Genomic DNA, 27,755 nt, shown 5'->3' on the forward strand with positions numbered 1-27,755 from the left:
AGTCTGTGTAAATATAACGTGTTGATCTTCATGTTCTTTTGGGGTTTTATTGTTTACAAACTTCTTGTACTGAGAGAAAAATAGCCAAAGCATCTTTGACAGAAGGTTCTGCACCAGGCAAAAAGATGTGAAACGTAAGTTTGGGGGGCTCTCTTGTTGAAGAGGTGATCTTGAACCATTCTTTTGTGCTCTCCTTCCCCTATTTCCTATTTTGGCCCAGATCTTCTGTCCTAAAAACTTGAGCCTATCCTACCCTACCCTCTTCTCCATCCCCACCCCCCTCCCCCCAAAAAACCCTACGCACCCACACACATACACATTTAATTCTTATGGTGTCTCCACAACTCTTAAATGATTTATGCAAAAATTCTGCAGAAGCTAGGAACCATCCATGCCTTGTTCCCAGCCTCCTAAGTCAAGACCATTTTTGTATATGACTCATGCCAAACATTTCACACTGCTGTATGTGGATGGATCAAACCTACTTAATCTAATCCTAAAGTAGGGAGAAGCAGTGGGGGTGGGGGGGAGCTTCCATGTAGAAAGTGGAGTCAGGAAAGGGAATATGAATGTATATCCAAGTCACTCAGGAACTTTTATGCAGGTGCAAGAAACTTATGCCAAAGTGGCCACAAGATTGTTGAATAGCAGACGGACGAATGTAACTTCATGTTTACTGCTAGAAACCAAAGCTTTGTGTAAAATCTTGAATTTATGGGGAGGGTGGGAGGGTAGGAAAGCATGTACCTGTCTGTTGTTTCCCTGATCCCTTCCCCTCAGTCCTGAACTGCAGGAGACTAACCCGTCTGGGGCTCTGGTGACTCCATCACTCGGATATGTTTATTTTGATGGATGATTTTGCTGTACTGGGCACTTCCCATTTTCTAATCATTTTGTAACATGCTGACTCTTTTCCCTCCCCTTCTTTCCCTGGGAAAATACAATGAATAAAGACTTATTGGTACTGAAACTGTCCTTTTTCTCAAATATTTAGGGAGCTTTTCTCCTATAATTCCCACTTTGGATTGGGTCTCAGAAGTCACAGAAGTAAGTTAGGAATGAATCTTGGAAGTTCAGTCTTCTTAGCACCTCATTACAGTGGATTTTTGTTTCTAGTTAAGGCCTCTTGTCCATTCCTTGGAAGCTGCCACATTCAAGAGGGGATTAGGGGCTTGGCATGCATAAGAATGGGGTTGCTTGTGCCACTGGCTGGGATGAAAGGATGGGGCCATGGCTTGGGGCATGAGACCCTAATAATACTTTGTCCCTTACTCCTCAAAGCCCTTTACAGATCTTAATTAACCCCTTGCAGCACCCCAAGGAGGGAAATGTAATGTGGAATTGGGGAAATTGAGGCTGGAGGAGATTCACTAACTAGCTAAAAACATTTTCTTTGAGCCAAAGTTGCTAACCTAAAGAACTGAATTTTTAAATACACAGGACGGTACTTCTGAAAGTTGTGGAAAACTCGAATTAAAAGGTAATAGGAATCTCTCCATGAACTTTTTGAAGTGAGGATTTAAAAAAAAAAAAAATCTTGATTGAAGGCAAACCAAGTGCAAGGAAACAGGGAAACTGGATTAAATCCTCAAACCCTGGCAACATTACCACAAGGGTAAAACGTTTCATAATCCACTCCAGGGACTTTGTGGTGCCTTAAATAATTGTGCCAAAAGCCCAAGCTCACAGTGGAAGCTTCTAAAGCATCAAGCTATTTCTGGGCTTCAGTAAATGGTCTTCCTGCAAAATTGAAGTGAATTGCTAGGCTGCCAGGTTGCAAAATGGGAAGCATGGAAAAGTTTAAGACTATTCATGGGTGAGTTACTCATCTTTAGGGCTTCCTTTGGCCATGTTGCTCTGTTAAAAGTAACCCTTCCATCAGAGAGTGGAAGACAAAATGAATTAGAGATCACCAGTGCAACCTCTATTCCTTGTTTCTTATATAAGACTGCAATGCAAAGTGAAGATACAAGAAGGTTCTTTAAATTGTGAAGTCCTATTTGACTCAACATTCAGATGGAAGTTGTTTCTCGCTTTGAAAAACTGGTTGCATCAGATTATGTAGTTTTTTCCTGCTTGTTTTAATTTTGAGGAAATCGAACTACCAATTTATTTTGTGAGCCAGTCTCCAAGTTCCTGCAGCAGTTTTTTCTTAAAGGTTTGGTGCAGAGCTAAAACTTTGATTTTTTTCTTTTTCTTTTTGGCGGATGGCCGTGACAGGGATCAAACCCTGGACCTTGGTATTATCAGCACCAGGCTCTAACCAACCGACTTGACCGGCCAGCCCTTGATGGCCTTTCTTCTACTTTAGAAGTCAGGTTCCTATAACAGACGTCTTTCTGGCCTTAGGCCTTTTTCAAGTTCTTCTGGGTAGGTCTTGAGAATTAGCAAATCCTGCAATGTGTGTGCCTTAAATCAGCACAAAATGGACTGACCTTCAGTGTATCTGTAAAATTGACTCGAGCCAGGAACTACTTCACACACCATGACATTCACTAAATAAAGCAATAAAAACATTTTTAAGACTAAGCTGTACCAGAGCTCTAATGAAGCCCAGTTCTGCGGCCTTCCAAGGTAGGGCCCCTCTACCAGGACATTGCCTTACCCCGTTTCTCAGCAGTCCTAAACTGCCTTCAGCGGTCGAGAAGGCCCTCAATTTCGGAGGTGGAGGTCTCTTAATTCTTGCCCTGTGCCACATTTCCGTAATGCGTTTTCCGAAGTCCTCCCAACCCGCGTGTCTAAAGACCCCCCCTCGCTCCTTTCCCTGGTGGGCTTGACCCCGCCTTCCCCAATCGGCTCCCCAGCACGTGGCCCCGCTCGGTCACGTGAGCTCGGCTTCCTCCCGCGCCCCGGGGGAGTGTGGGAATCGCAGACCCGGACGCTCGCGCCGCTCCTCCCCTAGCCCGGAGGCGCAGTGCAGGGCCCCGCCCATTCGGTGACGAAAGAGGCGTGTCCCGGCGCCCAGTGATTACGCGCTCTCCCGGCGCCACGTCGTGAGTAAGGGTCCGCCCACTGGAGCCGTCCGCAGGCACCCTGCGGAGCCGGTGGGGTGCCTGACAGCCGCGGTGAATGAGAGGAGAGAGAGGTGACTGGGCGGGGAGGCATCTGGAGGGGAGATAAAGGGACAACTGAGGGAATGGGAAATTAGGAGACCACTGAGGTATGAGGTAACGTGTGCCACAACCGAAGGGGTTAGTAACCGGGAACGCAGAGTGGGAAAGGGCTGGGGAGAGGGTGAAGTAAGAAGCGGAGAATGAGCAAGATGTAGGCACCACGATGTGGCAGGAAGCGGGCTTAGAGCTCCGAAGAAGTCAGTGCAGAGAGGAAAAGGGAATGGGAGCAAGACCCAGGAAGCCGGGAGGACCACGGAAAGGCTTCTGCCCCAAAGGTTCCATCTGCTTATACAACTCCGGGTGGTGAAAGATTAGAGGCTTAGACCGATGTCTTTGGTTTCTAGTGCTGGCTGCTCTCCACAGTCCAGGTGAATCCCTATAAGTCAGCCGTAGCTGTTTTCAAACCTTGGTGACTTCTTATTCTCTCCCTTGTTTATCCAAGGTTACCTGGCTGGTGTCTTGTTTTGGTTATCTTCTGACGGGGCAAAGAACTATGTCATGGATCAAAGAAGGAGAGCTGTCACTTTGGGAGCGGTTCTGTGCCAACATCATAAAGGTGAGCAGTGGCCTAGAGCACAAATTGACCTTCTTTCTAGTCAGTAGGGTAATCTTGCATGAAAATGTATAAATAAAGTTCATCAACCCATAATGTTAAGTAGAATTTAGCAAGAGAACCAAAAGAGTGTTAGAATTGTAAGGTAACTTCCAGGTCTCCATTTCTGAGAGATTATTGTCGTAATTCTGACAAAGTCCAGGGCCTCCAGATATCATTGGGCAGCATAGACTATTAGGTCTTCCTTATAAAGAACTGAAATTTGTTGTTTCCCTGGAACTTTGATCCATTGTTCCTAGTACTGTCCACTTTGATCCATTGTTTCTAGCACTGTTCTCTGGATTTGGGTAGAATAACTAATCATCCTTTGATGTGGCAGTAGAGCATAACAGTGAAGAGCTTGGGCTCGGGAGGCAGACAAGAGTAAAGTTCTGTTCTATCACTGTATCTAACATGTGACTTTAACAACTATAGAGTCACTTTGAGGATTTAATGAGACATACATATAAAGCACTTATCACAATGTCTAGTAGTTCTTAATTACAATTATTATTTGGGTTGTCTTTCAGCTATTTGAAGACTATGCTCACTCTACTTCCTATACCATCCCTGCTTTTTCACAATTTCCCTCAGCTTTTTCTCTAGGAATCACAACAGTGTTATATCCTCTGCCTAGGACTGGAGCCAATCAACCTGGTTTTGCTTTTGCTTTTCAGCCACAGGCTGTCAAGCAGCAGATAGTAGTGAATTTAAGAGTCAATAAGCCTTATACCCCTATGCACACTCACACACAAATGCCAAGTGATCTCAGGCAGGCCAGGAAATGGAAAGTGTCTCCTCAAGGAACCACTGCAGTCATGTGTGGAAGAACAAGCTACACGGCTTCACTGGATTTTTTTCAAAAGGCTATCTGTGAGACATAAAAATAGAAAATGTTGAAGAGGTGCTGGGGAAGCAATCTGTGAAGAGCCCCTCCAGGTGAGGGAAAATAGGCCAAGCAGTCAATTTTTGCTGTGGTAGACAACCCAAAGCTGTCCTAAGCCAGATAAGAAGTTTTGTTTAGCTCCAAAAATGTCCTTTTTGTTTGCTTTGAAATGGCTCCTGACATTTAAATTTTTATAAAAATCCTGATGTTTGGTTCTCTTGTAAAATTAGAAGATCTGAACAACATTGGGCCCCAATTTCTAGAGATGAGAAGTAGGTGCCTCTTTGATGTGGAAGATGTCCTTTCCATTTGACTGTACCCATCAATATCTTTCCTCTGCCTTCCAATTAGAGACTAATGAAACCAAGGTGGTAGTTAAGAGAATAAAGTTGAAAGATGAACTCTGGAAGCAGACAGACTTCTGTTTGAATCCCCATATTGCCTCTTAGCTGTGTGACTTGTGCAAGTCACTTGACATCTCTGAGCCTCAGTTTCTTTTTCCTATAAAATGAAGATAATGCTATTTATATTGTAGAATTGTATGATAAAATGAATTATACAAAGCCCAGCATAGTATTTGGCATGTAGTAAGTGCTTAATGAACATATAAATAAAAGTGCTTAATGCCTTTTTTTTTACTGAGCTAAAAGCATAAAATACCCAGTTTCCTTCCTCAGGCTTTTGTCATGTAGCCCAAACTTATCAGCTTGGGGTATAGTGTACTCCTTTATCCCTAAAGAGTATGAGATCATTTATCTTCTTATTCCACAGGCAGGCCCAGTGCCCAAACATATTGCATTCATAATGGATGGAAACCGTCGCTATGCCAAGAAGTGCCAAGTGGAGCAGCAGGAAGGGCACTCACAGGGCTTCAACAAGCTGGCTGAGGTGTGTGTGGGTGGCAGAACCCAAAGTGAACAGTCTGTGGAGAACTGGATTATAACTAGAAAAGCAAGCCTGAGTTTGCTGTAGTTTGTGTTTTTCATAGCTGTTTCTCTGTTTTATTGTTTGCTGGTTATCTATAGGCCTCATATCAACATTAACAAAATAGTAATCCAGTGAATCATGATAAAATATTAGAAATAAGAACAAAATTGCCTGCTCTTACCCCCTTAATAAGTCAATAGTTTATTATCCTATGCCTTATCCAGTCCTTATAGTATGTTTGTTCTACATGACTTAACATTTGTAAAATTGCATCTATAGCTTTAATAACCTTATTTTTACTTAACGTTTGACAAGTATTTCCTAGGTTGATAGTTAGCCTTTCTAAATATGTTTTAATGACTACAGAACATTTTATCACAAAGATCTGACATAATTTGTTTAGCTGCTACAACTATTATTGGACATTATAAATAGTACTGTTTTAGGATAAATTCTTAGAAGTGACATTTCTGGAGCAAATCGTTTCTCAAGATGCAGGCCTTTCAGTGCTAAAGCTGGGGAAAGTGCCAGGCAAACCAGAACATCACTCTACGCAGATATCATGAACATTTTATGCTAACAATAAAAATGGAATATGACAATCTTTGTGAAACTAACTTTTAAGAATGGAAATATGGTCTATAGCCCACAGGTCCCAGCATTCTGACACAGGAACATGGCCTGATGCCAACGCACTGATATTTTGTGCATTGAGTGAGTGGCGGTATGTTTTCTCCAGCACTCTGTAGAAGTCTTAAGGTTTGCTGACCTCAGTTCTCTTTTGTAACTAAGTAAGAGTCAGGTTTGCCTACTGCTCAGGAGCTTAAGCTCTGGAGTCACTCAGAACTCATTGACATCCCTGCTGTTCCATTCCCGAGTCTGTGACCTGCAGTGAGTTATGTAATTTCCCTTTGCCTCTGTTTCTTCATCTGTAAAATGGGGTTAGTGATAATCTCTATCTCAGGAGATTATTTGAAGATGACACAATGAAAAGCATGTGGCACAGGGCCAGATAGAAAGAAAGTGCTCAAAAAACCAAAACTATTGTCATAGCAGCTATATTGACTGAGGTCAGTGGTGGGTTCCAACCCTGATGTGCCATCCCAGGTGGCTATCATGCAAAGTCTTTAGGCCCTGAGACTATTCAAATGCGAGGTTCTCACTTGTCTTTAGGCCCTGAGCTTATTGAAGTGCCAGGTTCTCCATTTTCCTGAGGTAGCAATGGATTTGTTTTCATGTGTGTATGTTAAGGGATTAGAGAGGTAGCTCTGCAGCTTTGTTTCTTTGGTACTATTTGAATGTTTTCTGTCCTCTACTCTTAACCTCCAGCTGCCATCTCAACATTGTTATCCTCAGCTCCAACTTGTTCTGCACCTTTAATGGTACTGTGTTGGAGCAGTCCCAAAGGATCTAGTTTGAGTCTCACACTTTTTTAAGTTGTGGTATAATTCCATACACTGAAATGCACAGATTTTGGGTTTTGACAATTGTGTTTATCTATGTAACCTACACCTCTGTCAAGATATAGAACATTTCCATCTCTCCAGAAAGTTCCCTTGTTCCTCTTCTCAATCAACCCCTATCCCAACTCCTCCTTCCCTCTAGGCAATCATTCTTCTGATTTCTGTAATTATAGATTTGCTTTTTCTGTTCTAGAACTTGATATAATGGAATCATACAATAGAGTTGTAGACTTTTGACACAGTTCTTTAACTCTCTGAACCTGTTTTACTATCTATAAAGTAGGCATGTGTATTAGTCCATTTGTTGCTTATAACAAAATACACAGAACTGGGTAATTTGTAAGAAAATGAAATTTATTGCTTACAGTTTCAGAGGCTGGGAAATCCCAAGTCCAGAGAACACATCTGGTGAAGGTCTTGGTGGTGGCGATAGTGACCCAGGAGTCTCACATGGCAGAAAATGGCCAAGCAGAGAGAGACTAACCTCTCATGTGCTCTTCTTTTAAAGTCCTCAGAATCATGCCCCTGACCACCATTATTAATCCATTCACTTTGGCATGGTCCTACAACCTAATCACCTCTTCAAGGCCCCACCTTTTAATTACCTTAATAGATTTCCCACCCTCAACAGTTACAGTGGGGATTTAAGCTTCAATGAGGTTGTGGGGAGGGCATCCAATCTACAGCAGCATGAAAACAATAATGCCATTAAGAATCAAATGAAATAATGTATGTGAAAAACCCTTTGCATCCAATTGTTGCTTTTATTCTTTTAACTCATTAGTGTCTCAATCTACCAGAATAATGAAGTTATGCTGTGAGTAATAATACCCCGTGTTTTGGTATTATTTGTAAGCCACCTTGTGATGGATAGATTGTAGATAAAGAGACTCAGACCCGGAAATCCTAAATGATTTGCCTACAGTTACATAAGAAGTATGTGATGGAGTCAGGGACTAGAACCTAGCTCTTTATGCTCCCAGTGAAGAGTTCTTTCCAGTAAGCCACAATGGCATCATCATTTGCTAAGATCACATTTTTCAGTTTCTCAAATGGTGGCTTTCTGCTTATTTGGTTCATTATTCTGACATAAGCACTGTTATGCTTTACCCAGGTTTGGGGAGGAGAAAAGTCTGTCTCCCATCTCCAGTGCTGAGTCAGAGCCAAAGCATCTCTTTTTTCCCTTCCCATGCTTCCTTGTATCCTAGCTCCTTGCCTTTTCCCCTCTTAGACCCTGCGCTGGTGTTTGAACCTGGGCATCCTAGAGGTGACAGTCTATGCATTCAGCATTGAGAACTTCAAACGCTCCAAGAGTGAAGTAGACGGGCTGATGGATCTGGCCCGGGAGAAGTTCAGCCGCTTGATGGAAGAAAAGTAAGATACTATCAAAGGGTTTATGTGTTCTTTCACCACTTCCATCCTTGCCCTAACCGTCACAACTCTGTTATCTGAGGCTTCTATAAGGGGCTCTAAATCCTTTTAATGCTAGTTAGATCTCTTCAGTGGCAAATATCAGAAATGCAAGCTAGTTTTTCTTTCTTTTTCTTTTCATTTATTTAATTTTCATTTTTAAAGGGGGGCATTTATTTGAGGATATTGAGGTATTTCACAGAATTCAAGCACACATACAGCCAGCCTCAAGCAAAACAGAAACTAGGAATTAAAATGCGTTAGGTGGAGCCTTTTCATACATTTACTTCCTTTTCTTTCTGCAGATCAGCTTTTTCTGCTTCAAAAGAGCAGCCCAGAATGAACTAAATCCCTTAATTGGCACACCTTCAATCAGATTTCTACTGCAGGATGAATAAACTGTGGCCAGGGGAATGGAGTAAAAAAAAACATTGAGGAAGTTATTTTCTGCTGCACAGTGATCCCTAAAAAGTTACTACACTCCTCCTATATAATCTCTTGAGAGGGATGGGATGATACATAAGAGGCCTTTATGGGGAAGTGTTAGTACTGTTCTTAGCTGTAGCTTCAGTACCATTCTCAGCTGTTGCTTAGTTTAGGCTTAACTAAGGGAGCAAAGTCAGAAAGAAGCAAAGAGGGAAGCTTGACAGAGATTGTTTGCTTCAAAGTGTGGAACCCTCACCAGCCAGAATTGCCCAAAAGTTTTCATTATAATTGTTGTCTGCCCAGGGGGACACCAGGACTAGGAAGATGAGAGAACAGAAAGCCTAGAATTCCAGCAGAGATGGGCCTAGACCAACCTTCTAGGAAGCTGGATCTGTCGTGTCTGTCCCTGTGTGGGTTGGGGTGGTGGGGAGTAGCCAGGCTTCTCTGTCTATGTTAGAATAGTCTGGACCACAGTTTTTGCTCCCTACTCCCCAGCAGAACTTGGGTGGCTCAGAATTCACACTCAAGGGGCTGGGAATGGAACCATGGGGGACACATCCCATGTGTTCAAATTCATCTGTACTGCGCACTAATCTAATCTTTTCAAAGTGCTTACTGTGTGCCATGCCCTGAGCCTAAGATGCATTCTTATTTAATAGTCACGTTATCTCATGAGAAAGATTATTAGCCCAATTTTAGAGAGGAGGAAAGTAAAAACCAGAGAAGTTAAGGCATATATCCTGGGTTACACAGCTATCAGACAGGAAGAGCCAAGGTGTACACCTGGGTCTTTCTGACTCCGGAGCTGAGCTATTGTATACTACACTGTGCTCTGAGAGACAGGAGGCAGCCTTGCATTTCCTGCAAGATCAAAATCATGGCAGTAAAGGTCATTAGCAGAGAAAATGGTCTTAGTCTATAATGAGGTCCTGGCCAGAGCAAGAAGAAACGTCAGAGGTGCTCTTCTAACAATATGCCACAGAACTCCAGAGTTCTGAGGAGTGGAGTTGAAAAGAACCCAGCAGGTATGGGATATAGGCTGCTGGTTTGCATTTATCTATTTCATATGTTGGGCTTCTGTATAGGATTTGATTTGAAGAAAAAGTTCTTTGGCTAAAAGAAAGTTGGAAAACCACTGGCCTAGTTCGGTTTCATAAGTTGGGAAACTAAACCCTAGTGAAGAGAAGGGCTTGCCCATGGTCACAAAGCAAGCTAGTGCAGAACCAGGTGGGTTCCCAGATGTCCTGGCTCCTTGCCAGGGCTTTTGCAGCTCCTCCTCTACAGACCTCACCAAAGTCTTGCACCTGCTGTTTGAGAATAAGCACTCTCACATACCGATTCTCACTTAACACAAACCTGTGAGGATAGTATGACAGGGATATTTGTCATCCCCGGTTTAAAGGTACAGGGTGGGGGTGGGTAGAGACTAAGGCTCAGAGAGGCTAAGTGTTTATGAAAGGTCAGCTTGCAAGCGGGGGCATTAGGATTTGAATCTAGGTATTCCTATTCAATTTCTGCCTTGATTTGACTATACATTTGTCTACTACAGCTTCAGGAGGTTGTCAAAAATCAGTGAGATCTTGTTTCACAAACCTTGAGGAAATGTGGTTGAAGCTTATGTAGGGTGGATTGGCTATGGATGCGGTCTTCAGCTCTGGACTTGCTAGATATCCCCACCCCACATTATACTTCTTGTTATTAAGCTCCCATTTTCCAATCTGGAGGCATTCAATTTCTCCACTGCATTCCCAGGGGAGAGAAGCTGGTTGGGTAACAGTGAATTCATTATCACTGTCTGCAGAGTTTGGGAGTTACTATATGGAAGCAGTATAATGTGATTATGAAGACAGGGTCTGGAGCCAGACTTTCTAGGTTCGAATCCTGTCTCTCAATTCACCAGCTGTCTGAACAAATTACCTAACCTCCCTGCGCCACAGTTTCTTCATCTGTAGAGGGGGGATAATAATGGTATGTACCTCAAAGGTTGGTATAAGGATGGAACGTGTTGGTGCATGTGAAGCACTTAGACCAATTTCTGGCACTTAGAAAACAACACCAAGGCCATGGGTTCAGATCCCATATAGGGATGGCTGATTCGCTCACTTCGGAGAGTGTGGTGCTGACAACACCAAGTCAAGGGTTAAGATCCCCTTACCAGTCATCTTTTAAAAAAAAAAAAGAAAGAAAGAAAGAAAACATATATTTAATGTGAGCTGTCACTATTATCATCATGTCTCACTAGAACATAACTAAAGTAACTAATAAGGCTCCTGCCCTTGAGGAATTTACTGGCTTGTCAAAATGAGACAAACATCACAGAAGATGCAACCTGCCGATAAGGACACGTGAGCAGTGTCACGCGTGGTCAAGAGTTTCCGTTCTCAAATCAGACACATCTGGGTTTCAGTCCTGACACAGCACTTGATAACTATATGACTTTGGGTAGTCTGTATCTCACTATCCTGTGTGAGCCTCAACACTGTAGAGTATCCCTGTGACTATCCTATCTGAGACTCAAGGCTATAGTAAACTCCTTTCAGAGTTGTTGAGGGGATGTGGTGGAACAATGCACATAGAACAGTGCCTGACATGCAGAAAAGCACTCAAAAACTTGTATTTTATTATCTAAGTACCTTGTTCTCCCTAGCTTAGGAGATGCTCTGTCCCAATCCTGACTCCCTTTTCCCTATCAGGGAGAAACTGCAGAAGCATGGGGTGTGTATCCGGGTTCTGGGCGATCTGCATTTGTTGCCCTTGGATCTCCAGGAGCTGATTGCACAAGCTGTATGGACCACTAAGAACTACAACAAGTAAGTTCTCAGATTTCCCCTTAGGGACCCATATCAATCTTGGACTCCTTGATGGCTTTAGGAAGACATCCTGGACCTTCATTGGTCCGCATTTGGTACAAGGGGCAATAAGGGAGTAATTTGGGACACTTAGAGACTTTCTCCTTCCATCTGCAGGGCAGACCAGAGATGATTCTGCATTACCATGTTATATGTGTGTATACTCACACATGGACAGTTTCTCATCTCCTCTTCCTCTTTCATGTGCCCACTCCTCCCTCCCCAATTTTTTTTTTTTTTTAACTTGACGGGATGGGGTGGGAATGCAGCAGTCCTCATTCCTGTCTCTGTGAAGATAGATCCTTCAAGCAATTCTTTTTCTGTCCCACTCCTTTAACCCATGGATAGAATGACCTTGGGAGGGCATAAAGATGCGGAGAGGAATAGAGTTCAATAATCCAAACTTCATTATGTGTGGCTTTGGTATACAATATGTGTTTACACATATTGTTTTGCATCAGATCTCCTTCCTATTCTCCTTTGCTTGTGCTAACATCACAGTGGATTCATATCCTCTGAAGGATGGTTGGTAGTAGAAGGGGAAAGAGTTAACAGGGCAATAAGGGCCATTTAGTATTTGTCTTATTATAAAACCAATAGCATTTTTATTCCAAGAAAACTTAAAAAGCACAAAAAACTCAAAATCTCACCTTTCAGAGGTATCCATATGTGTGTTTGTTCTTTCAAGGAAGAGCTTCTCTGTAATCATTGACTCTAGTCACCAGTCCCTGTCCCCCTTTGGTAACTTATTCTGTTCTTCCCTCCTCAGGTGTTTCCTAAATGTCTGCTTTGCATACACATCCCGTCATGAGATCAGCAATGCCGTGAGAGAGATGGCCTGGGGAGTGGAGCAAGGCCTGCTGGATCCCAGGTATCCCAAGTTGTTTCTTGTGGTAACTGATAGGGAGAACAGGCATGCACCAAACCATAAAACCCCTCCTGTACCATGTACTTGGCCAGAGGTCAAATCAGGGTTGCATGTAGAAAGATTTAGAGGGATCCCCCAAATTTAGAGGTTAGGATTGGCTTATTACAGCCTGCTTCAGAATTTGTGTGAGTTCACCACACACCAAGCAACCCCAGAGAAACAACAAAGTGGGTAAGCAAGGTTGTGTCATTCAATACAAAATGATGCCCTCCTGGCCTTTCAGAAGTGTTTTTCCAAGAATGATTTTTCAGGAATGCAGTTTGGGGGTAGAGTCTTTTAGGTCTTTCATGTTACAGTTTCACACAAGATTCAGGTATTTTTTTTAAAAAAGTGTTAATCATTAGCAACATAGTGCAATGCAATTATTAGACCTGGGAGAGACTTTAGAAGCCATCTATCAAGTCCCTCTCATGTTATTAACATAACTTTTAGTATAATAATAGCAATAGTAAAATAATAGTAGCAAAAAATAACACAGGTGATAAGTTATGTTCTGTATTTAAGTCATTAGCCTCATGAGGCCGGCCCGTGGCTCACTCGGTAGAGTGCGGTGCTGATAACACCAAGGCCACGGGTTCGGATCCTATATAGGGATGGCCGGTTTGCTCACTGGCTGAGCGTGGTGCTGACAACACCAAGCCAAGGGTTGAGATCCCCTTACCGGTCATCTTTTAAAAAAAAAAAAAAAAAAAGTCATTAGCGTCATGTATGACAGATTCAAGTCTTTTGTTCATTTTATAAATGAGTAAACTAAACTCAGCATTCAAAATTTTTGCCCAAGGTTATTCTGCTAGTAAGTGCTAGAGCTGGGACTCAAATCTTTATTATTTATTTTATTTATTTATTTATTTATTTTTTTGTCCTTTTTTCGTGACCGGCACCCAGCCAGTGAGTGCACCGGTCAGTCCTATATAGGATCCGAACCCGCGGCGGGAGCGTCGCCGCGCTGCCAGCGCAGCACTCTACCAAGTGCGCCACGGGCTCGGCCCTTTTTTTATTTTTATTTTTTATTTATTTTATTTTTTTTATGGGACTCAAATCTAAAGCTATCTGATCCCAGAGTTCTTGTCCTTTACCTGTTTATTATATGGAGTCTTGGGACTCAGGAATTCTCTTGATTCCCTTCTCAGGTATAATTCGATTGACCTGGGAAACTAGATTAAAAATCAAGAAGTTACTTGGCTAGAATGAAATTAGATAAGAAAGAATGGAGACTGTTTGTTTTGGTGGCTGGCTGGTACAAGGATAGAACACTGGACCTAGGTGTTATCAGCACTATGCTTTAACCAACTGAGCTAACCAGCCAGCTCAGGAGGCGGTTTTAAAGGCTGTTTTATGAATGCCTTTTCTTTCCAGCAGCTCGGTGATCTTTCTGTGCCACATAGTTCATTCATTCAGTCCGTTCGTTTATTCAACAAAATTTTTAAGTGCCAGATATAGGAAGGCACATAGCTATACATAGGGGATATAGTGGTGAAAATAAAAATACGTATTTCCTGCCTCGTGGAGCTTTGTAAGGGAAACAGGCATTAATCAAGTTTATACAAATTAGAATAAAATTATAATGGTAATAAGTGCTATAAAGGCATTGGTGCATGGTACAACGAGAATTTATCATACAAGGAATGAACCCGATAGAGAAGGCTTCCCCGAGGAAATAAGTGACCTAAGATGGAAGAATAAGCAATAACTAGGGAATGAGGCAGGAGTGTGAGGAGCTCATTGGTTGCAGAAAGAATGCTGGAATAATTCAGATAAAGAGTACATGGAAGGGAGCTTGGATTTTGGTGGTGGTGCTGGATTGGATAGAGTAGACTGGGTTAAGAACTGTGAAATAGGTAAAATCAAGAGGACTTGATTGTCTGACTGGGAAAAGGATGTGTTAAGGGTGACTCCAGCGTTCTGACTTATGTAACAGTGGATAGTGGTGCCTTTCACTGTCCTAGGGGCCTCTGAGAAGGGTCAGGAATTTGATTTTTGTATATCCTATAGACATTGAACAGAGATGTCACATCAACAGTGGAGAGAGGGGGTTGGGACTGGAGATACCAGCGGGGAGGTCATCTGTGTAGGTAACTGAAGCAAAGAGGGTATGAGGAAGAGGGTATGAGGAAGCTAAGGAGAGTCTAGACTGAGAAAGAAGAGAGGACCTCACATGAAATTTTGAAAAACTACCTTTTACTGGCTTAAAGGAGAAAAGAGAATGAACAACCAGAAAGGTAGGAAGAAAACCAGGAACAGCCAGTGTTACAGAAGCCAAGAAAGAGGGAGTTTGTTGGTGCAGGTGGGGTAGGGCTGTGGGCACTGGTGGGAGCAACAGAGTCAAATGCTGTAGAGAGGTCAGTGCAGATGTAGATTGAAAATTAGCTCTTGGGAAGAAAATTAAGATACAGGTTAAGTTGGCGGGTATTGTGGGGAAGGCAGGAGGTTGAGGTAGAAGAGGGATGCAAGTTATTGATAATTTCTAATTCTTGGCTTTGGGGTGATTTCATAGTTGTTCATTATATTATTGTGCTTTATAATTAGTATGTTTTGAATAATCTTTTGTGTGTATGAAATAATAAAAATAATAAGGGACAAGTGTTTATGCTAGAAAGAAAGAAAGCTATTTAACAAACAGGTTTTTTGTTTGTTTGTTTCATTTTTTTTGCCAGCCAGTGTAGGGCTTGAACCCCAGACCTTGGTGTTATCGGCACCATGCTCTAACCAACTGAGCTAACTGGCAAGCTCTATCAAGCAGATTTAATATGCAGTCATGCTCAGGACTAGAAATCTGATCTTGACGCACAGTACAGCATGCTTTACCGTATACCACATTGCAGTAACCACTGACCTTATGTCCTACTTCTTGTCCAGCAAGTTTTCCCATATCCTTCTCTGTCCTGCATGGTTTAGTACCTTGTCTCTGTGGGGTTAGTCATGCAGACAGGCTGTGGGGGTGGGCAGGATCACCAGGGTCAGGAGGCTGATTTCTCAGCCCGCCAGCTCCTGAAGTTTGGTGTTCAACTCAGACTGGGCTAGTCAGGGCCTGGGGCGGTGTTCTTTACAGTATTCATATTTAGACAAATCCATATTTATAACAGAAAGTCAAAGAGTTAATTACAGTTAGGCTCTGAACTTCCAGTAACTGGAATTTTCCTGTTAGTAAACAATCCTCCACTGAATTATCTTGAACAGGTCACTTGACCTCCTGTAGGCATCCATCTTCCTTATAAAACAATAGTGTTAATAATAATAATTGCTAATGCTTACTGGTGCTCCAACTTATAGTCTACAAATGTTCCATTTTGATTTTGTCAGTTTCATCTTTCTCCCCTTAGAGTTACCTCCTTTTCCATAAGAATTCTGCCCACTGCCTGAAGTAGGTAGGACATACTCTTTGCAGATACATTTGAAACTCAGAGATTAAGTGGGTATCCGAAGTCACACAGAAAGGTGGTGGTACTGGAAATAATGTTTATTATTCTTTACTAATATAACACTTTATAGTACAAAAAGTATACTCACATCTGTTATTTCATTGATTTGATTCTCATGATAACCCTATATGGTAGATAGGACAAATGGGCCGATTTCAAAAATAAGAAAGCTGAGAAATTACGTGGATTGTACAGGGTCTCACATACCTTAATTAGAGAATTAAAACCATGCTGCCAAGACAAGATTGTCAGATTACCAGGTGAATCTGAACCAGAGCTCTTCCTACTGCCGAGTCATAAGGGCAGACTGTTTCCTCTGTGATGATATAGTAAATAAAGCTCTTTCTGCAGTTTGCAGAAAGATGACTGAGACATGAAGTAACTTGCCCAAAGGCACACAGCTAGTAAGTACAGTCTGGTTTTGAACACAGCCCAGATCTTTCTGCTTTCTTGATTGCTTGCCCAGAAACATGTTCCCACCAAGAAATTTTGTCTTCTGGACCCTTCCCAAGATGCATGTCTTACCACTTGGAGATTCCAAATTCTGCTTGTGGGTACTTGGTAGGACCAGTGAGCAATGTTCTTGGAGCCAACAGACACCAACCTTGCAAATACCTGCTTTCAATGGACAGGAAAGTTTTACTTCAGAAAAATGCTGCCAGTTGCCAATTTTCCTCAATTCCATCTCCTTTCTGAGTGTGCCTGCTTGCAAAATTAGCTCTTATCAAACACAGGAGAATTGATCATTTTGCTGTTTAAAATCCTGAGTAATGCAAATTTTTTGTGTTGTTTCAGGGTCAGTATGACTTAAATAAGGTTTTTAAAATGCTCTTTATAATAAATTCAGACAATAACAGAAGTACATAAATTAAAAAGAAAGTCTTTTTTTTTTTGACCAGTCAGGGGATCGCAACCCTTCGCACGGTGTGGTCTGCACCACGCTCAGCCAGTGAGCACGCCGGTCATCCCTATATAGGATCTAAACCCGCGGCCTCGGCGCTACGCCGCACTCTCCCGAGTGAGCCACGGGGCCGGCCCAAGAAATAGTCTTTCCTTCCTTCTTATCCAACCCACCATTAATGGTATGATGTATGTCTTTTTAGATTTGTTCTTTGTTTATGTATAAATATATGCACAGATATGAGTTTAAGTATACGTGTGTGTGTGTGTGTGTGTGTAGTTTTCATACTGTATATTTTCTGAAACTTGGCATTTTTCGTTTAACATTATATCTTGGATATCTTTCCAAATCAGTACGTTTAGATTTATCTTTATTTAAAAAAACAAAAACAAAAACAGTTTCATAGTATTTCATCAGATTGCTGGGTCACAGGGTATATGCATTTTTAAAACAAAATATTTTAAGCAAAGCTCAACACATTCCAGTGGATGTATCTGATTTTAGGCCTCTGGCTAAATGACTTTCATCTTCTCTAAGCCTTAGTTTCTTTATCTATAAAATGAGGATAGAAATATCTATAGAGTTGTGAAGATATAAAATCATTTATAACTTAGCTAACATTTGTTGAGGGCCTTTTGCGTACCAGATAGCATTGGCTAGTGTATTTGACAGTTTTCCATAAACTGGGAAGCCTTATGTATGGAAGTTCACCATGAGAATACTACAAAAAGAGATGTGTGCTTCTCTGTGTCTTCTTGCTTACCTTAGTGACATCTCTGAGTCTCTGCTCGATAAGTGCCTCTATACCAACCATTCTCCTCATCCCGACGTCTTGATACGGACTTCTGGGGAAGTGCGGCTGAGTGACTTCTTGCTCTGGCAGGTAGGTAGTTTTCAAGCACCATTCTGTGTGCGTCAGGCTGAAAACTATGACTGTGCCCACAGAATGGATTAGAGTAGTTCATCCCCACTCCCAGCCCTGCTGGAACCCAAGAATTTGGAGGCAAAAGCTAAAATCTGGAAAAGTGACTCCAGGTTGTGCCTGGTAACATTTGCTATCCCTTCCTCAACTGTCCCTGGCTTTGCAGACCTGTGTGGTTCTTGTTCTCCAAAGTGCAAGGCATCCAGCCTAGAGGGAAATTCAGGGCTATTCAAATGTAGTCAAAACTTCACTTGTGCCCATGTTCAGGGAATGGGACCTCTGCCTTTTATCCTGAGTATAAGCTTCTGCCTTGGCAACCTGCCAGATACCCTCGCACCTCTGGGCTAGAACCTTGCCTTACAGTTGATAGTCTTTCCCCTTTGAAATAAAGTACCACGTCTCTGTAAACATGGTCCATGAGGGATATAAACTGTATGCAAACTCTTTCTCAGGGTTTGTCATTGCCTCTCAACTGAGTTACGCCAGCATAGGTAGTCCTCAAAAAGCTCATGTCCAGTTAAATTTGTTTTTGCTTGAAAATTTCCATACCCTTTTAACTTGGCCCCTGGATAGCCCATGACTGGGGGATGTCCTTTTCAATGAGAGGTTGGAGGGAGAGACTCAGCTTGGAAGGAGTTAACATAATAAATCTACAGAAATTTTAATGGACCACAGTCTTAAAAGGGAATTAAATTAGCTATTGAAGATATTTTCAGTTTTTGGCTGCATTGAAAGAAGTATAATGTGCACCTAATTGTTTTGTGGTCCACTCTGCTGCTCAGATCATGTTTAGAAACTTTACTTCTGAGCACTGAGACTACATTGGTAAACTAAAGGATTTACTGGAAGAGGCCAACCTAGATAGTAAGAAATCTCATATCTTACAATGAATTAGCAAAGGATGGTGGAAAGGTCTGGAAAAGGGAAGCAGGTGACAGTTATTCCTTCAGAAAAAAATGTTGAGTTCCTCCTTTGTGCTAGAAATACAGCTATGACCAAGTAAGAAGTGATCCCTACTGTCTTGAAACTTACAGTTTGTGGGTAAAAACAGACTCCAAACAAGTCATTACAACCTTGGGAACAGATAACAGGCAGATAATCTAGCCTTTAAATATTTGAAAGTATATCCCTTTGAAGAAGAAACAAACTTGTTCCAGAGAACAAACTTGTTCCACTGTACCTGGGACTTTGGTAGAAGTTGCAAGGAAGGTGACATTGGTTTAGCATAACAAGCTATCCAACAACTAAAGTTATTCCCCATGAGGCATTAAATTCCTCACCACTAAAGGTATCAAGCAATGGCTGCAAGAATATTCTAAAAACAGATTCTTATATCAGTGATTATTATTGAAGTGTAGCCAGCTCTGTGCTCTACTTTATGTATATTATCTCATTTAATCTGCATAGTGCCCTAAAAACTACGTGTTCTTATGACTCAGTTTTACACTTGAGGAAACTGAGGCCTAGAGAGATTAAATAATTCATAATTCAGATAGATGGTAATTTGTAGAGCCATAATTCAAAGCCAGGCTGTCTGGCTCTAGAGCCCACACTCTGAACCACTATGCCATACTGCTGCTACTTAAAAATAACAGTGGCAGCTACCATTGTTCATTTCTGACTTTTGTCAGGCAGTGTGTCTCCCAGGTGACCTCTGAGGGCAAAGAGCCAATAACATAAACCAGATGTTATTTCATAGTCCTAAAATTGGCTCTTAGAAAAATCCTGGTGGAAATGTTGATCTGGTCTCATTTTAGTTCTGCTTGCCACAGGCAGATGATCTAAGTGCCTCAAGTGACCCCTCCCCCATTAGTGAGTGAATCAGGGCTGGCAGCGGCAGCAGCTGTGGCTCAGGATACCTGTGCCATCACATCTATGGGTTTCTGGGTCTGGCTCAGCCCGTTCCTTCTTTGGAGGACCAGGGATGTGGCCCAGCAACACATTACTAAACCATACTCTCTTCCTTCCCTACCTTTCCCAGACCTCCCACTCCTGCTTGGTGTTCCAACCTATACTGTGGCCAGAATACACATTTTGGAACCTCTGTGAAGCCATCCTGCAGTATCAGATGAACCATAGCATGCTTCAGGTAAGAGTTCAGGGCTGGCCTGACTAGATGGGATGGAAGAAAAGGTTAGCATTGCTTGACCATCGTACTATGTACCAGGCACTTCCTTATAAGCATGTTGATGATAATGATAATAGTTACCACTTACTGAGTATTTACTATGTGTCAGGTGAATGTTTCACATGCGGTAACCAATAAGAGATAGGAGTGGAGTTCAAGCTGACAAGTCTTTAATCTCTTAAAGTTCCCAGGAAAGGGCTTCTCAGAGAGATAGTCCATTATTCTCTGAAGGTACTAGCCTAACAAAAGGTTGTAGCAGTGGACGTATACAAAATCCAAGCCTTTTCCAGAAGGGAGTCAGAACAATACAGCATTTTCTTTCCATTGTATAAAACTATGTTGTGCCAAGACTTGAAGTTCTACTTCCTTTTTTATTTATCTATTTGTTTATTTATTTTTATCTTTCTTTTGAAGTTCTACTTTCAATTTTGAGATATCATTAGGAGGCAGAATCACCTGCTTCTGATTAGGAAGCTTCATACTAATGGTGGTGTGAGTGGTGGTGACTAACATATTGAGTGTCTACTATGTAGGTGATTTCATGTAAGTTTCTTATTTAACCCTCCCAACAACCCAACAGGTTTGGTGTCTTTATTTTTCAGATACGAAAACAGGGCAGGGAGACAAAGTAACTATCCCAAGGCCACAGAACTAGGAACCTGAATTTTGAAGTCAAAGCTCGTGATGCTTCTTGAGTCTGCAGAGATAATGACCAGGAGGAAATAATGACATAAGTCAGGGCTTTTCAACCTCCTCGGTTAGAGAATCTAACGAAAGCCATAAACCATCTCCCTAGGAAAATTGCAGATCACTCAAACACGTGGAATTTTGTACAGAATTGCACTTATCACTCAAACACACAATACTTTCAAGGGGTTCACATAATCCATGAAAGCTGTCCATGAATCCCAAGTCCAGAACTCCTGATATAAGTCAATCACATCACAAAGGTTTGGTCATGTTTGGTCATTTAGTCCCAATATGAGGAAATTGAAAGAGGAAGTTTAGAACATGAAAAGAAAAAGAGCTAAGTCTCAATTTTCCACTGTCAGCGAGGAATGAATATTAGATCTTTCCACATGACCAAAGCTGCTTCTAAAAACTAAACTTTTTCTTACCCTTTTTTGATGGAAAACTTTATGAAATGTGTCTTGTACATAATTAATTAACACCTATTATATACTAGGCACTTGCTAATAGTGATGATAATTAGAATAATCACATTCAAGTGGTAATGATAATGGTAACTATCTTCTTTAAGCACTTCTCCATATAGTGATGCCCTTGAAGGGTGGAGCTGTTTGCTCTAAGCGAGATGGCCCCAAAATACCTGGCTTTGAGGTTTCTTGTATATTTTTCTGTATATTTCTTGTGTATTTTTCTCTTTCACTCCCTACTGCTGTCGTTGGCTAATTTTGACAGTATCCCTCTTTCTCTTCTCTTCCTATTTACTGTTTTAAATCAGCTATAGGCAAGGAAACCAGTTAATCAAGATTGTTAGAATTGTGGCAACATATACAGAGAGAGAAAATTAGCTCTGCGTGAAGTCCAGAACAGCTTGGTGCTTGAACTTTTGGGTATGGATATTCTTATCTCTAATGTGGCTGCTCAAAAGCCTTTTATAGTAATTCCAGGTTTTTCAGAGACTCTGCACATGGTTGTCAGAGGAGTTACCTCAAGTCTCATTCATTCCGTAAATATTTACTGAGTACCTAGTATGCGTCAGGCACTGTATTAGGTACCTAGGAGAGTCAGCAGTTAGCCAGACAAGATCTCTACCTTCATGGAACTTGTATTCTTAGTTGAGGAGACAGACAATAAACAAGTAAACAGGGGGGCTATCCATTTGGGTCAGTTAATTAGAGTCTGGTGTTGATAACACCAACATTGAGGTGTTCAGATCCCCTTACTGGCCAGCTGCCGAAAAAAAACAAACAAAAAAGCCTAAGTAAACAAACATATAATATCCAAGGCAATGAAGTATTCGTCATGTGCTAGAAAGTCATGAAGTGTGTAAGGATACTGAGATTATAAAGTCTGGGTCTTGGAAGAACAGGAAAAGAGGTCAGTGTTCCTAAGGAAAAGGACATGAGATGAGGCTGGAATAGGAGTCAGGCTTCTGATCACATAGGCCATTATAGGCCATGGTGACAAAACTGAAGGACTTTAATCAGGGGAATGACAAGATCTGATTTGCATTTTATAAAAATCACTCAGGATTTTCAGGGGGCAGGAGTCAAAGTGAAAAGACCAGACTCCTGCATACCCTGTATTGTGGCCAAACTGAACTCCTCACAGCTCCTTGTTCCTATATCATTCAGTTACGTACCTCCATGTCTATGCTCTTGCCCCATCACCCAAATTCTCATTGTCAAAATCTGGGCTGCTCGGTCTCTAGGCCCATCCCATTGTGTCCCTGTTCTCTTCAGGAAGCCAGGGCAGAGAGCAGGGAGCTAAGTTCTGGTCCTTGAGTAGCTTACTGGGATGAAGGCAACTGGTAGATGCTAAGGGAAGCAGGGACCCAGCTTCAAGTTGTTGGGGCCAGTCCTGGGTATCTGAAGGGACCATGAACAGTCTCCAGGTAGTCACCCAGCCAGTCTTAGAGGCTGGGTGCTTGAGGAGATCTTGACTATGATACAATAGGACTGGTCAGCAGGGAGGTGGGGCAGATAGGGAATCAGGCCCTAGGGAAGGGGTGGGTGGCAGTGCAGAGCAACTGGTTAGTCCATGAGGGATCATTGACAGAGATGAGTAAAAAGTGTTTGTGCACCTAATTTCCAAGAATGATATTATAGAGGGAGAAGACACATGTTCCCACTAAACTTCATTCGATGTGTTTCTCATAGTTTAAACCAGGCTGCATCGGCCATTATACCAGTTTTTCTAGTGCTCTTCAGGTAGTCACTAGCTTCTCCCCGGGAGAAGCTTAAGTTATTGTCTGAGACATTCCTTACTTGAGTCATGGCACTGCCCACCTACCTAGCTAGATGACTGACTGGAAGGTTACTTAACCTCTCAGAATATCATTTTCCTCATCTATAAAATGAGAGGAGTAATGATTGTAATAATACTCACCTCACAGGTTTGTGATAAGGATTCAGTAAGCTAATACATAAAAAATGTTAGGTATAGTGCCTAGAACAGAGTTCATTTTAAGAGTATGGTGAACAATATTGTTTACCACATGTGTCTCTGGGCCCTTCATCAGACTTTTGTCTCCAGAAAAGCCATATACGCGTAGCGCCCTGCTCATCATGTCCCCAGTACAATTCTTCAGGCAGGGAGACTCTGGGGGCATTTCAGAACATCCTGTTTCCAGCAGGAAGCACTCTTTGTGTCTCAGGGCAGCCCCCAGAAATACAATCCCCATGCTACTGACCTGGGCATGCTGGTTGTGGCTTAAGAGAGGACTTTTCTTTTTTAACTAATAAATGTTTTGAAGCCCTGGATCTGCAGCCTCTCTCCAGGCCCCAGTGAGGTGGTAGAGGACTTGAGGATTTAAGTACTGAAGGTACGATTACATCTTGTTCCTTGATTCTACCAAGGAAAGAACAAGAGCAGAGAGGCTTAATGTCCAGGAGGAATTTCGATTAATAGGTTAGAGCTACATTTCTGAAAGTGAGCTTCTTGGAGCCCTTGTAAGGTCTGTACAAAAAATCTCTAAGGAAACAATTAATGCTCTCACTCACCCTTGATTGGTCATTACACAGAGTAGGCATACGGTCAGGGAGAGAGAACTTGATCTTTAAGACTTTTGTTAGGTTGGATTTTCCAAGGAAGAGTACCTGAAAAGGACTTAGAACAGCTCTGAGATTGGGAGAGTAGATCAGACCATTCAGAGGATGGACAGACATATACATCCAGTTGCACGTCACCGGCCTCTCTACTCCACTGCTAGAAAGTACAGCTTATCCAGAGGTGCAAGATATATTTCCCATAATCCTCTCAAGAAGCCACCTTAGTGGAGAAACCAAGGGAACTTCAACCACATATGTGACTTAGGTCAAGTCCCTTCCTGTCTCAGCCTCAGTGTCCTTGTCTGTAAAATGAGGAGGCTGGAGCAGATGGTCTTTAGCAGCTTTCTCAACTCTGTCATCCTAACAATGAACCACTGATTCCTGGCAAATATGGGCCAGGCTCTGCCTTGGCTATAGCCTCCATTGATGGCACTCAGTTTGGGACCATCTTTTGGAAAAAGCCTGAGCCTCACGGAGTGCCTTTAATCAGCTCTGCATTTTCTCCTTCTTTGGCTGTGTGGCCCCCATCCTTTCTGTCCTGCCAGAATTTAGCCTACTTAACTCTGGCCACAGGTGGTGGTGATAGAAGAATAGCTAACACTTAATGAATGTCCAGCCTAGTGCCTGGCTATGAGGTAGATACTATTATCCCCATTTCGGAGATTAATAGCCTTAGAGAGGTGAAGGAGTCCTTTGGACAGGAATTTCTGAAACCTTAGTGCTCCAGGCAGATTCGCTGTGGCCTGAGCAAGCTGTTCAATTACATGCGTCTTTGCCCATTATTCCCACTGCCAGAATATTCTTCTCTCTCCATAAACCCACCTCTGTCTGAATCCTCCCCATTGGTTAAAGGCCAGCTTAAATTCTGTCTGTCCATTAGGTTTCACTCCTTGACCTTCATCAACAATTGCTTTCTCCTCTGAGCCTGCATGGTTCTTCCTCTTGCCTCCCTGATGACCCCTAACCACACTCTACCTTGCATATGGTCATTAAGACACATGTCTGTATCTTAATCAGTCTGTAAACACCTGGATTGCTGGGACTATGTCCTGTGCATCTCCATACCCCCATCAAAGTCCTGTACATAGGACCCAGGGTTCCTCCTGACCAAGGCTATGAAGAAGCCCTTCCAGCAAGATGGAGAGCCTCAGCAGCAACTGCTCAAGCCTGTAGTCTTCATAGCTCCACATATGACTCATCATAATAGCAGAAGAGAAGTACCCTTGAATGTCTGGGATCATTCAAGAGCCTAGAGGGAGGATATTCCAGAATTCTCATTTGTCACTTTTATACATGCAGTAAATCTTTATTGCTGAGACTTTAGCAAATCACTTCCTTACTCTGAACCTCTATGTCTGTCTCCAACAGATAGAGGTACCTCCCTCACAGCTCCATTGTGAGGGTCAATTGAGACAAAAGATGAAGTGCTTGTGCATACCGATAGGTATACTATAGGAAAACATATTTTCTCACATGTGGAATAGGTTTAGCAGGAAGAGCTCTGGTGCAAAGGCTCTGCAAGCCGGTTAGACTGGCAAGAACAGAGAGCATCATCAAGGCACAGCAAGGCCTTGGTTCTGCTCCAAAGGAGTTTTCCCCTCTTATGTGCCAGGAACATCCTCCCTGACCTCCTGGGATTACGTGGTCAGTCAATTGAGTGTTTCACATGTACAGTGTTTCACATGTCCTACAGAGGAAAAAGCAGTCTCTGTCTTCTAGGAGTTTATAGTTTGCCTGGAGACATACACAAGGTATGAGAAGTGCTGCCAAGGAGTATGCTCACCACCTGGTGTCAGAGCTGGTTCCAGGAGGCCTGGGGACTCAGTGGAGCCTTCAAGTGCTTATTTTCTAACAGAAAAACTGAACTGTGGACACTAACACCTATTCTTCTAAGCAGAATGCAATAAGTGGCTTAAGAGAGTTGAAACTGCTCAGAATGTTCATAGGAGTGTCATTTGCTAGAAGAGGCAGGGTGGTTTCCATACATGAGGCAAGTCTGGAGTTGAACCCTGAAAAAATAGCTGAGGGAGTTGGGAGATTGGCACACTCAGAGTAACCTAGGAGACCAAAGTAAGTGACCTGATGGACGTGCCCCATACAGGAATAGAATCTTCCTTGCAGTAGAGAACAAACAATAACAACTTGCAAAATTGCTGTTTCTGTCGGAAAGCCTGCTAATTTGCTAGAGAGGGTTTTGCATATATTATCTCTAATCCTTAAAACCACTCTTCAAGGTAGACACAACCCCCACTTTACAGATGAAGAAATGAGGTTAGGAGAGGATTTGCCCAAAGCTACAAAGCTAGTTGGTGGGAGAATCAGAAATCAGACCCACACTGGTCTGGTTCCCTTCCAATTGCAAACCTGGGAAGAATTCTAAGGAATACAGATGCTTCCATACAAAACAAACCAAGATGGACCTAGAACTGCTAGTGCCCTGCCTGTACAACATGGGCACCACTTGCCACACACCTAAGGCTGTCCCAAGCCTTTCCAAATCTGGTACAGATTATCCACTGTTCCACTTTACTTGGCCTGCCCTGTGGCCCATCCCCTGTCTTCTCCATCCCAGTTTCACCCACACCTAAAAGTGATCTCCCCACCCCAATCCCCATTTTTCTCTAGCAGAAGGCCCAAGACATGTATGCAGAGGAGCGGAAGAGGCAGCAGCTGGAGAGGGACCAGGCTGCAGTGACAGAGCAGCTGATGCAAGAGGGGCTCCAGGCCAGTGGGGATGCCCATCTTCGACGGACACGCTTGCACAAACTCTCAGCCAGACGTGAAGAGCGAGTCCAAGGCTTCCTTCAGGCCTTGGAACTCAAACGGGCTGAATGGCTGGCACATCTGGGCACTGCATCAGCCTGAGGCTGGCCACCTGCCACTTTGCCCTGCCCTCTGCCTCCAGGCCCCACTCCCTATTCTTTTCTTGGTGAAAGGCACCTCTCTCCTGATGATGAATTATATTCCCTTTGCTTGGCAGGGAAGCCTGAGGCCAGGTCTGCTGACCATAGGTACTTTTGGGCTGCCTGGGACAGTGGCCCCTGGGGAGGATTGAGGATGAGAATCTCCTGCAAGTACACTAAACCCAGCTCTGGCCACCAATAGGTTTGGAGAGCAGAGGGCCCCAACTCATTGGCTGCTTGTGCTCCTAGATGTGCTTTTTTCCACCAGCGCATCCTTCAACACACAATTTGGGGAATGAGGTCTCCCCCAAACCCTAGCTCTTTACCCATCTATCTTAGCTTTCTACCCGACTTTCACAAAAGATTTGGCTCTACCTTGGATCTGCTGGCAAATAGCTAATAGGCATCCAGCATTATTTGGGAAAGGAAGAAAGGGGTGGGAGAGACAGAAAGAAAATTTGCCCATCTGCTGCTCCTCCCCCTTGGCTCTCCACCTGGGATTTGCTATTGAATCTCTCCCCCTCCCACCACGCAGTACTGATTGCTCACTGAAAGGCTCAGCGCCCCCAATGGCGCACAGAAGCCAGGCGGGTGATTACAATCCAATTACCTATTGTCGACTCAGCCTACACAAGCTTTTCTCTTCCTCTTGCAGGGCATGGGGCCAGGCTCCACTCCCTAGTAAGATGCCCCTCTCCATGGCTACAGGTTAACAGAAGGGCCTGTAGACCCTGGTGAAAATAATCTAGCACAGGCTTCCTTCCTTATAACACATCAGGAAGGAGCAGAACCAAGCACTTCTCCCAACTGGCTGTGCCTCCAGCTTCTTCATCTCAAACTCCGATTCCCACTTCTACAAGGTTTCTCTTAGCTTTTTGACCTGGCTCCCTAAGTAGGCCCCAAGACTATTTATTCTCAGCATGGCAAAGCTTGTTCCAGGCATTCTTTGCTTGTGAGGGCCAAGGCTGCCCAGCAGGAAGAAGAGGGCAGAGTCAAGACTGTGTCCTTTCTCCTACTTCCCCCTGCCAGGTCTCGCTGCAGAACTGCTGAGAGGATTAGTACCTTTGAAGAGCTGTCTGAGCAACTCTGCTTCAGGCGCCCCAGAGCAGCAAGCACCAGTCAGTAATACCAATGAAATGCTACTATTTAGA

The 27,755-nt window shown here is 42.9% G+C and overlaps 1 protein-coding gene across 2 annotated transcripts; it reads left to right on the plus strand.

Annotated features, from left to right (window-relative positions):
* The first annotated feature begins 2,995 nt into the window (after positions 1–2,995).
* Positions 2,996–27,755, plus strand: DHDDS (dehydrodolichyl diphosphate synthase subunit). 2 transcript variants are annotated; one of them, XM_063104755.1, is made up of 9 exons: positions 2,996–3,085; positions 3,556–3,669; positions 5,363–5,479; positions 8,213–8,355; positions 11,511–11,627; positions 12,436–12,537; positions 17,683–17,797; positions 19,818–19,925; positions 26,327–27,755. In XM_063104755.1, the coding sequence occupies exons 2-9, from the start codon at positions 3,607–3,609 to the stop codon at positions 26,564–26,566; spliced, it is 1,005 nt and encodes a 334-aa protein (XP_062960825.1). In that variant the 5' UTR covers positions 2,996–3,085; positions 3,556–3,606; the 3' UTR covers positions 26,567–27,755. The 2 variants fall into 2 exon arrangements, with proteins under 2 accessions (XP_062960825.1, XP_062960826.1); XM_063104756.1 differs by having other exon boundaries at positions 26,330–27,755.

The sequence above is a fragment of the Cynocephalus volans genome, chromosome 8 (genome assembly GCF_027409185.1).
Source record: "Cynocephalus volans isolate mCynVol1 chromosome 8, mCynVol1.pri, whole genome shotgun sequence".
NCBI lineage: Eukaryota > Metazoa > Chordata > Mammalia > Dermoptera > Cynocephalidae > Cynocephalus > Cynocephalus volans.